At 48.5% G+C, this 9,544-nt stretch overlaps 2 protein-coding genes across 4 annotated transcripts; one reads left to right on the top strand and one right to left on the bottom strand.

The window, feature by feature from the left end:
* Positions 1-362: 362 nt before the first annotated feature.
* Positions 363-2,261, bottom strand: SMIM7 (small integral membrane protein 7). Of its 2 annotated transcripts, none has more exons than XR_015707286.1 (5): positions 2,129-2,261; positions 2,006-2,047; positions 1,715-1,910; positions 1,043-1,133; positions 363-475 (listed from the first exon to the last, which is right to left on the bottom strand). XR_015707286.1 is itself a non-coding variant. In XM_087769071.1 (5 exons), exons 1-5 carry the CDS (start codon positions 2,152-2,154, stop codon positions 460-462), a joined length of 228 nt encoding a protein of 75 aa, XP_087625197.1. In that variant the 5' UTR covers positions 2,155-2,261; the 3' UTR covers positions 363-459. The 2 variants fall into 2 exon arrangements, 1 of the variants encoding a protein (XP_087625197.1); XM_087769071.1 differs by having other exon boundaries at positions 1,858-1,910.
* Positions 2,262-2,465: 204 nt separating this feature from the next.
* Positions 2,466-9,355, top strand: TMEM38A (transmembrane protein 38A). Of its 2 annotated transcripts, XM_087769070.1 has the most exons (7): positions 2,466-2,602; positions 4,571-4,649; positions 5,022-5,178; positions 5,758-5,942; positions 6,574-6,661; positions 6,768-6,885; positions 7,199-9,355. In XM_087769070.1, the coding sequence occupies exons 3-7, from the start codon at positions 5,033-5,035 to the stop codon at positions 7,418-7,420; spliced, it is 759 nt and encodes a 252-aa protein (XP_087625196.1). In that variant the 5' UTR covers positions 2,466-2,602; positions 4,571-4,649; positions 5,022-5,032; the 3' UTR covers positions 7,421-9,355. The 2 variants fall into 2 exon arrangements, with proteins under 2 accessions (XP_087625196.1, XP_087625195.1); XM_087769069.1 differs by lacking the exon at positions 4,571-4,649 and having other exon boundaries at positions 2,469-2,602.
* The last annotated feature ends 189 nt before the right edge of the window (positions 9,356-9,544 follow it).

The following is a 9,544-nucleotide window of genomic DNA, read 5'->3' as shown; positions in this document are numbered from 1 at the left end:
TGAGAATCAAGAAGCGCGACTTCCAAGTAACCCAGACAACGGCGACGTCAGCAGACACACTGGGAGCTGGGAGCGACCCAACAATGCAGAGTTTTAAGACTGTGGTCTTCAGTCATGCTGCGGTTCTACCCCGCACTGCACTCTAAGCCTAGCAAACCAATTTAGAGTTCTCTTTATTTCAGTAAAGTTGAAATAATTTTACTTTGAAGATTTTGGTCCAGGGGCCTAAAGGCTCAATCCCCCCGGCAGCAAGCGAACAGCATGCACCGTATCGTTACATGACCGGCTGAAGGTGATGAACGTGTCCTGTCCCTTGAGCGTGTTAGGGGCTTGCACCGAAGAACAGGCCACAATCCCAGGGCTGTGTTTTGAAAGCATTATCATCTTTTACTTTATAGAAAAGGTACGTTTCCAGCCAAAAGTCTCTTCCAAGATAACAGACGTGTTTGCGGATGACTTTCAAGATCCAAATAACCTGGTGGATGCAACAGAAAGAAACGTAGATGAGAACTGGGTACAGCTGTTAACAGTTGTGCCGGTGCCAGTCCGGCTCAGAATCCCAGTGCACATCTGGAGGTGGATTTTGCTCCCCCCCCATCAGACCACACGGCCACGTAAGCGGAAGGAGAGCAGCCCGCCAGCCTGCCTACCAGAACTAAAGCCTGTTTCCAGGGGCTATTCTCAAGGCGGATTCCACTCTATTACTTGCTGGGGTTTCCCCCCCCCCAAGATGAAAAACATCCCAAAAGTTAAACTGAAATGCTGACCCAAATGACGTTTTATCTGAGGACCATTCTATCTACGGCTAAATGACTCACGCGCTGGCAGAGGTTTTCATGCACTACAGGTGCCCACATTAGCAAAGAACTGCGAGGTCAACCAACGTCTCTTCGAAAATGGAGATAAACAAGTGAAATGAATAGGAATTATGGAACAAGAGTGGGAGAGAAAGGGATCCGAAAAGAAATCTATGTGCAAGAAAAATCCCAACATATACGACTTCCTATGAAGAACCGACAAGATGCTGCACAGCGTTACTTACACAATCATGCAGAACATCATGAAGACATTCCACAAGGCAATGAAGATTCGAAAATATCTGAGACTCAGCAAAAACTCTCTTATATTATCACCTAAAAAATCAAGAGAAGATGCCTTTGACGTAAAAAATACCCAACACACTGACAAGTCACATTTTCACCACTGCCTGAAAAACATAAGCAACTCTGACGCAGGAAAAAAACCAAAAAGGTCAGAGAACAAAACACTGAAAGTTGAAGTTTTGGGTAAATGATCTGTACTATGTTAAGCGCATCCCTCCTAAGGGCATGTGGGAAAATAACCAATAAAGGGTTCGCACCATGAAAAAGGGAAGGACAGCCCTCTGCTGTAGTTTCCAGCCTTCCTGCCACTTCTAACCAGCAAGCAGAGGTAGAAAGGAGCAATGCAGGTGCACACACACTAAAATGGGAATCAGGCTGTAGGCAGAGCGTTACCTCTGCAGGCACCTACATTCAAAAATGCAGAAACAAATGTGCATTTTTGTATTTCTTCTCAAATCACCCATTGGGGATCAACAGTTAGGTTTGTCATGCCTGTACGTAAACGTAATGGAGCCAAATTTTAGGTTGCAATTGCAACCCAAATTGCAAACAACCAGTTGTTCCAGCCACAGAGTAATTCACATCCACGTAAAACGGGGTTAAACTTGTACTTTGCTGCCTTGAAAACGCTTTAACCAAGGGTTTCCTTCGGAAAACGCCCATTCCTGTGTGCATTTAGACAACTCGCGCAGAGGCCGGCCGGGGGTGGCAGCGCCCAGACCCCGCTCCGAGGCTCCCGGGCCCCCTCCGTTACCGGTCGTGGGCTCCCTCGACTCCTCGCCGAAGCCCTCCGTGTCTCTCTTCCTCCTGCGGGACAGGGAGGGGGGGATCCAGTCAGGTAGGGTGAAGGCCCCCCAAAACCGGCGCCTCCCTCCCTCCCTCCCCCGTTCCCGCCCGCTCACAGCCTGAAGTTGAGCACGGCGCCGGCGTTCATCAGCAGCGTCCTAAGGGAGAGACAGAGAGAGCGGGTCAGGCCGGGCCGGGCCGGGCCGGAGCGGGCCGCCCCCGGGCCCCGTCCCCGCTACCCGCAGAGCAGCAGGTCCCCGATCATGGCGGCGGCTTCGGCGGCGGAAGCGGAAAGGGCGGGCGCTGCTCGCCCCGCTGCGGCGCCTGCGCTCCCCGGGGGCGGCCCCGGCAGCGGGGCGGGAGGGCTCCGCGTCCGGACACCGTCCCGCCGCGTCGGCGGGAGAGGGAGCCGCCCCGCGGGCCTGGGCCGCGCCGGTGACGCCTCCCGCCGCCGCCGCAGCCCCGTTAGACGCGAGGCCGCGCCCCGGGACGTCCCCCCGGAGGCGGGGCCGGGGGCGGGCCGGGGCGAGCGGCTGAGGGAGGGAGGGAGGGAGGGAGGGCGGCCGGCGCTGCCCGCTGCCGCGGCGCCATGGAGCTGGCGGGGGCTCTGCAGCTCGGGGAGCTGGCGGCCGCCTTCGCCGCCCTGCCCGTCTTCCCGCTCTTCGACACGGCCTACTTCATCGTCTCCATCCTCTACCTCAAGTACGAGCCAGGTGAGTGCGGCCCCGCGCCCTTGGCCGCCCGCTGGGGCGGGGGATAGCCCGTCCGTCAGGGCCGGGGGCGGGCCGCGCCGGGCGGGGCCGGGCCGGGGGCGATCCGCTTCTGAAGGGCGGTGAGGGGGGAAGAGCGGCGCCGCTGCCGCCGTGCTTTCCGAGGCAGAAACCTGGCATTTTTTGCGCGTGGAGAGGCGACCCCGCCTGTGCTGTGGCGACCCCGCCTGTGCTGTGGCGACCCCGCCTGTGCTGTGGCGATCCCGCCTGTGCTGTGGCGATCCCGCCTGTGCTGTGGCGATCCCGCCTGTGCTGTGGCGATTCCGCCTGTGCTGTGGCGATCCCGCCTGTGCTGTGGCGACCCCGCCTGTGCTGTGGCGACCCCGCCTGTGCTGTGGCGACCCCGCCTGTGCTGTGGCGACCCCGCCTGTGCTGTGCTCGGCAGTTTTCGCTGTAAGCAGCCACGGTGCTGTGCGTGTGGTGGGATTCAGGGCTCGGAGCCCTGCTGCTCTGCTTTTTGTCAGAGGTTCTGACACACGTGTCTAAACAGAAAGCAGAACAAACCCAAGAATTAGTCACTCTGATTTTGAAAATTAATCTTGCCTTTTATTTAAGATTGGGTTCCAACCACATTGAAGTATTCAAGTTCAGTCACTACTTTGCTGCTATCCCAGGACTTAGTGTTACCTTTCTGTCCAGTTGCTCAGCTTTTCTATTTTTGTGGCAATACTCCACTCCTATTTATATACAAAAAGGCTGTAAGTAAAACCTTGTTTTTTCCCACCTTCCAGACCATGCCGTAATCTCTTCTCAGGCACCCTGACCGACCTTGCTTTGTTTGTTCCCCTGGGCTTATCTTGTAAAGATCGATAGAGCTGCATCTTAGCTTTCACTTTCTGCACCCTTGCAGTCTGACTGTGCCTTGGTCTTTTCCGAATGCCGTCTTCTCTATGTATTTTTGATACCGTGTGCGCTCTTCGTGCTCTGTTTTGAGTGGTTTCAGTGTAACTGCCCGATGACTGAGGAGAAAAAAACCACCCACGCTGTGGTATGATTTTTAAATCCTCCAGTTGTGAGATCTCGGTGCTGTACAATCTGCATACTGTTCTATTTAAACTCTGTATAAACAGAAGTGCTGGGTTTTCGAGGCCTGATCACTTACAGCTGTCTTCCAGCATTAAGTCCTGAACGGAACAGTTAACAAGGCAACCCTTATGAAAACAGCTTTTAAAAATATGTAAGCCCAGTAATCCACTTGGCCTGGATAAGGCCGGGGTGTACTTTTCACCACATTCCTACACTGCTTCATCCCACAGCTCCTATGCTGAAGATCAGTGTCAGGACAGTAATGTCCTGTTTCCTCCTTGGAGACGGCGTGGCTTCATGGAGCCAAAGAAAAACAAGTGTTACTAAATTTAAGCCTCAAGCTAAACTTCAGGTTCCTATAGAACCAGCTTCATATCATGGCTGTTGCAGCTGTCTCGCTTCCACTGTGTTTTCAGCTGGTTTAAATGTCTTTGAGGATGGAAGAGTATGAGCAGTCATAGTTTTAGCATATGCTGATTCACTTACTGCTATTTAAGGTAGGCTACTGTTAGTAATGTTGACATAACATTTTAGCATTCTCGCTTTTGACTGCCTGTTACTGGCTTACTGAACAGAGTTTGGTAGCTGAAACGCTGCACAAAGGACTCTGGAGCAGTTTAAGGTGATGAAACGATCTTAGAGGATTGATGTTCTTGAGCGACTTCGTTGAAGAAGTACAGAGGTGGATGAAAACGGCTAGAGGAATAAAAAAAATGCAAGAGAAGGTTGTGGGAGGAGACCATAACGTATTACCACATAGTAACACTGTGTTAATATCTAGTTGTATTTTCAGAGGGCATTTCCAAACTAGTACAGGAGCAGGGAAGAATCCTCAAACCCTCTTCTTTGAAATAAAGATTAAGAATTACTGTTCTATTTTTACAGGTTATCTTATGAATGAAAGAGCTGAGCAGATTGTTCATGAATTCTAGAGGGCACCTAGGTTGAAGCAATGGAGAGAATGGTACTAGTATGCATTTTATTTTTAGACTGTAAAAAGACATTGATTTCAAGGGAAAAATTGTTCTTTCTGATTGCAGTAAGTAGCAGCAAATACAGGAGATAAACTCTTAGCCAGTTCATAAACTTCTAATGACTCGGTTCATTTGAAACCTTACGGGGGGGCCTGCAAGCTACGATCACGCATATCATTGCTTGACAATATCTGGTACGTGTTCAGGCTTCACAGAACACACGTTTTTGTATTTTGTTTTACAAGCACTTTTCTTTGACTTATTTTGTTGAAGAACATGCACTGCAAGCCTCTTTCTTAGAGGGTCTTGAAGTTTCTGCTTACTTGCTGAATCCATCTTCTCATTTAGAATTTGCTTCACAGGAGCCGTGGAGATGTCTCGTAAGAGCCCTTTTGCCTCCTGGCTTTGTGCTATGCTGCACTGCTTTGGAAGTTACGTACTTGCTGATCTGTTACTTGGAGAATCCCCCATTGATTACTTCAGTAATAACTCCAGTGTCATCCTGGCCACAGCAGTCTGGTGAGTCTTTTGCACTTCACCTAATTTATTAAGCATGAGACGCCGCTGGCTGTGTACAAAACCATCCGGTGTGAAGGGAGGTATTCTGTTTGTGTGACACCAATCTATTATCTTGCTTGGATTAACTGGGGAAAGGTGGGGTGAGGTTGTCTTTGAGTCTTTTGTATTCCTAGATCTAGTTTCCAGTTTCTCTGACCAGTTGTCTGTGCTTTGATTGTACGGGTTGGGTCCAGTCCAATCGCCGGGCATTTCTATTCATAGCTGCCGCAGCTGAGCTGTGGCCAAACCGCAAAAGCAGCATGCACTGCACTGATACCACATATAGCAGAGGAGTGGCACACACTGAAAATTTGGGGGCATTTTATTCATCATGTTAGTGAAACGTGCACAAATTAACCACAGTTACTCCAAGTTTCATTTCCTCGGTGCGTATGGGTTGTAGGCGCTTTTGTGTGACAGACCCAGCGTTTCCTTCTCCCTGACGTAATTCAGGCTGACGCCACGGTACTCTTAATCCTCTCTACGTCCCAGATCAGGACAAACAAATGGGTCCTGAAACTCTTTGTGGTTTTGTTCCAGGTATTTGATATTCTTCTGTCCCATGAACCTCTTCTACAAGTGCGTTAGCTTTCTGCCTATGAAGCTCATCTTTGTGGCAATGAAGGAGGTGGTCAGAGTTCGCAAAATTGCAGCTGGGGTCCACCACGCTCATCACCGTTACCACCACGGGTGGTTCATTATGATGGCTACTGGATGGGTCAAAGGTGAAAGGCGAGATGCTCTTAAGGCAGCAGGGAGGCACCCAGCGCTGTGGGGAGGGACAGGAGAAGCTGCAAGTGAAGCTTACGGTGACCACGTCACCGAGGGCTGGGTAGTGGATGTGGTCAGCTGGCTCCAATCAGTCAAGTTCCCTAGAACACAGGGATTGATTCGTCCTTGCAGAATGGTCGACAGTGGAGTCAGCAGCTAACTTTAATGGAGGCACAAAGAACTGGAGTCACTATCAAATACGGCTGTAGAATTCAGGAATTCTTTATCCTTTCTCCTGTGTTCTAGCGTCTCTGGCCTCGCCTGTATCTTTTCCGGGGGGTTCTATCAGTGTTCAGACAGCCCAGTCGGTTTTCCTTTAGCTTTTGTTTGGAGCAAGCATTTGGGCATCAGTAAATGGAACAGAGGCGAATGCCCTTTCCCTGCATCAGGAAACGCTTTATAGAATACAGTCTAGAAAGTGTTTGCCCTGCTCTGTTGTTTTAGGCTAACTTCTTTTAAATTTGGGAAGAATGTCATGAACCTTTTGTTCCCCTTAGGTTATCCTTATCCCTTGGGGAGCTAGAGAAGACAGCAGAGCTCTCGCTGCTGTGGCAGTTCTAGCTGTTCACGTTTACTGTTTCACAGGTTCTGGTGTTGCCCTGATGTCTAACTTTGAGCAACTGCTGCGTGGGGTCTGGAAGCCAGAAACAAACGAAATTCTTCATATGTCCTTGTAAGTAGGTAGCCTGTAAATTCTCTGTCAGACCAAAAATGGAATTTAAAGAACCATTCAGGACTGGATGCAAACCTCCTAGAAAACTTCTTTATTTCTCTTCTAGCCCTACAAAGGCTAGTCTGTACGGCACAATCCTCTTCACTCTGCAACAGACTCGCTGGCTCCCTATCTCTGAAGCCAACCTCATCTTCTTTTTCACCATGTTCATGATAGTTTGCAAGGTAAGTGTCCAGCAGGTTTGCTGCTAACAAGTCTACAGAACCAGAGAAAGGGTACAGACTTAAACTGGGGGTGTTCACCTTCCTAAGCCACTACTGAGGGCACTGGCTGTACGTACCAGGGAGCATCTGCTCGGGAAATTATAGGCTCAATTCTCCATCATATAGGCAGCATGGCAGAAGATCCTTGTGATGTAGCCTTGAGTCATGTAGCAATAGGGACGTTTATCTGGGGTAGGTGGAATGCTCCTTACTAGTTAGTATTTCATAGCTGGTGTATGTGATCTTTAACTAAGTATTCACTGTTGCACGGCAGGTTTTCATGACGGCAACTCACTCTCACGCCTCACCTTTTGCTCCAGTGGAAAACTTCATCTGCCCAGTTTTCTTTGGCTCTGTTTCCAGTGGACACACCAGTCATCATCATGATCAGCATGGGGCCTCCCATGAGGTTTCCCATCCTCCGCCTCCTCCTGCAAAGTCAAAAGAGGAGCTAAATGAAGGCACAAGGAAACGGAAAGCGAAAAAAGCTGAATAAAAAAGCAACCACGTGGTAAACAGGCCAAGAAAATTCTTCCAGAGCTGAGTCTCAAAGCCACCTGTGACCTCCTCTATCCTCCAGTCCTCTCTCAGACTCCAGAGGAGAGGTGGAAGCCAAGACACTGCCAGGCGGGTCCCTGAATTTCATTTGTGCTCTCTGTGTTGCTGCTTGCTTCTTGGTCTCTGTCTCTCTCTCCTGATCATATTTTCAGGGATTTGTAGATTTGTGCCAGGATGATAAGTGGGTGCCAATTCCCAGGCTGTCAGCAATTATGATGCAGCATTTTCAATTTATGTAAAATCTTTCCCTGTGTTTATTTATGAATGGAGGTAATGGTTTGTGCTCCTGCAACTCCTAAGTTCCCTTGAGTTTTCATTGACCTTTTTGATGTCTACCAAAACAAACTGTTTAGATACAATCAATGTGGAAATTGGATTTCATACTCAAGGAAATGAAATGGTCTCATATGAGCCTGATCTAATTTTTCCTAGCTCCCACATCTGCCATGTCTCCAATTAATGTGACATTTTATATGCAGTAAGGACATCAGCTCTGGTGTCCTAGCCAAACTCCGTTTCTCTCGCCTAGGTTCCCTCTGATTCTCGCTGGATAGAACATTGTCACTTTCTTAACTAAGTCTGTGTTTGCAAGAGCTTTCAAGCTGTGAAATGCTCCCAGTGCTATGTATTGCTACTGTTATTACTCTAAACGTTGTGTAGCGTCGCTGCACGTTGTTAATCCTAGCGTGTCCCACCTCAAACCTGATCATATTTAACTAGGGAAGAAGCATGGTTCTGGTTTGTTTGTAATCCTGTGGGATACAAGAAGGGTGTGTGAGTGTAAATAAGTATTTATTACTATTTATTTATGATTGCCAGGGCACCTGATTCATGGACCTGAAACTGGCTTTTTTAAAATGTTGCATCTTTATATAGAGAATCGGATACTTCGAAGTATGGCCCTAAGCCCACAGCTACATGCTGGTTTGTGCCTGAAGCGGTGATTTTGGTGTGCTGAAGGACGGCCTGAACGCTCTCACTGCATGCAGGAAGGAGCATTTCCTATATTCTTAATTTAAGGTGTAAAGCCTGAAGAAGTGGATTTGACACCAGCTGATTAAAACGATTTTAAAGGACTGATAAAAGCACACCAGCTGAAGATGTCCATTATCCTTCGTAGGTCCCTGTCAGCCAAACCACTGGTCTGTGAAAGCAGCTTGTGCCCAATGCGTGAAGAAGAATATGAAATGCCTTGCATGGCTCAGGGAGGAGTCTGTCAGTTCGTTCACGTTCTGCTTAGTGAATACTGGCTTTTAGACTAGTTTTAAGCTGTTCTTATAACTGATTTTATTCTTAAAAATGTCATCTGAAGCATTGCACCCAAAAGACCAGAACTCGTTCTGAGGTTTTTTTGATCGCCAAGGGCTGGGATCACTGCGGTGAAAATGGCAGCGTGGGGGTGTGGCCCTGGGCTCTCAGCTAAGCAGCACGTTGCCATCCCTAGCAATAAGGTTTGCTGCTGTCATCTGGCAGCTGGGAATATAAACAAGAGGATTTAAGAACAGCGTGTTTTCGTGTGTGTGTGTGTGTGTGTGTCCCTGTTCAAAACTGAAATTGACGGTTCATTAAAAATTAAAAAAAATTTCTTGTATACAATGAGAGGAAAGCCAGTACAAGAGGTCAAATGATTTGTGGGCTTGGGTTTTGACAGTGCCTTAATTTTGTGAGTTTCCCTCCCCTTCAGTAGAAAACAGGAATTCTACCTGACAACTCAACTGTCTGGTTTTGCAGATACTGGTCTACTGAAACCTGATGTATCACTAGCATGCGCAAGACTATAAATGTTTTATGAGATGTCTGATTCAAGGGGAATTTTGTTTTATAAAAGCCGTCAACAAATAAAAATTGTGAAGTGACTCTGATTGGCCACTGGCACTTGAGGAAATGTGCGTGTTTCTTTTACTCTCGCCAGTCTCAGAAGCCACACGCTCCTTGATCTACTTAAAGTCTCCTTGGCCCGATGACAAAATGATTCGAAGGGAAGGGAGAGATCAAACTTTGATACGTCCTGCAAGTATGCCCGAGCACGTTCTAGATGGCAATAACATGGTAAAAGGTCCAT

This window comes from Nipponia nippon, unplaced genomic scaffold (assembly GCF_047370975.1).
Source record: "Nipponia nippon isolate SJK-2023a ecotype South Korea unplaced genomic scaffold, ASM4737097v1 scaffold_31, whole genome shotgun sequence".
Taxonomy (NCBI): Eukaryota; Metazoa; Chordata; class Aves; order Pelecaniformes; family Threskiornithidae; genus Nipponia; species Nipponia nippon.
The sequence above is the reverse complement of the archived record's forward strand: the minus strand, read 5'-3'. Positions and strand labels throughout refer to the sequence as shown.

What these genes read in the sequence shown, in the direction of transcription:
- SMIM7 (XM_087769071.1), bottom strand. Translation starts at nt 2,154, where the DNA reads ATGATCGGGGACCTGCTGCTCTGCGG. An exon ending in GCCGTGCTCAACTTCAGGCT is followed by an intron (nt 1,911 to 2,005) that starts GTGAGCGGGCGG and finishes CCTGTCCCGCAG; the next exon opens with GAGGAAGAGAGACACGGAGG. An exon ending in GTCGAGGGAGCCCACGACCG is followed by an intron (nt 1,134 to 1,857) that starts GTAACGGAGGGG and finishes TTGATTTTTTAG; the next exon opens with GTGATAATATAAGAGAGTTT.
- TMEM38A (XM_087769069.1), top strand. Translation starts at nt 2,479, where the DNA reads ATGGAGCTGGCGGGGGCTCTGCAGCTCGGGGAGCTGGCGGCCGCCTTC. An exon ending in GAAATTCTTCATATGTCCTT is followed by an intron (nt 6,662 to 6,767) that starts GTAAGTAGGTAG and finishes TTTCTCTTCTAG; the next exon opens with CCCTACAAAGGCTAGTCTGT. An exon ending in TGTTCATGATAGTTTGCAAG is followed by an intron (nt 6,886 to 7,198) that starts GTAAGTGTCCAG and finishes GTTGCACGGCAG; the next exon opens with GTTTTCATGACGGCAACTCA.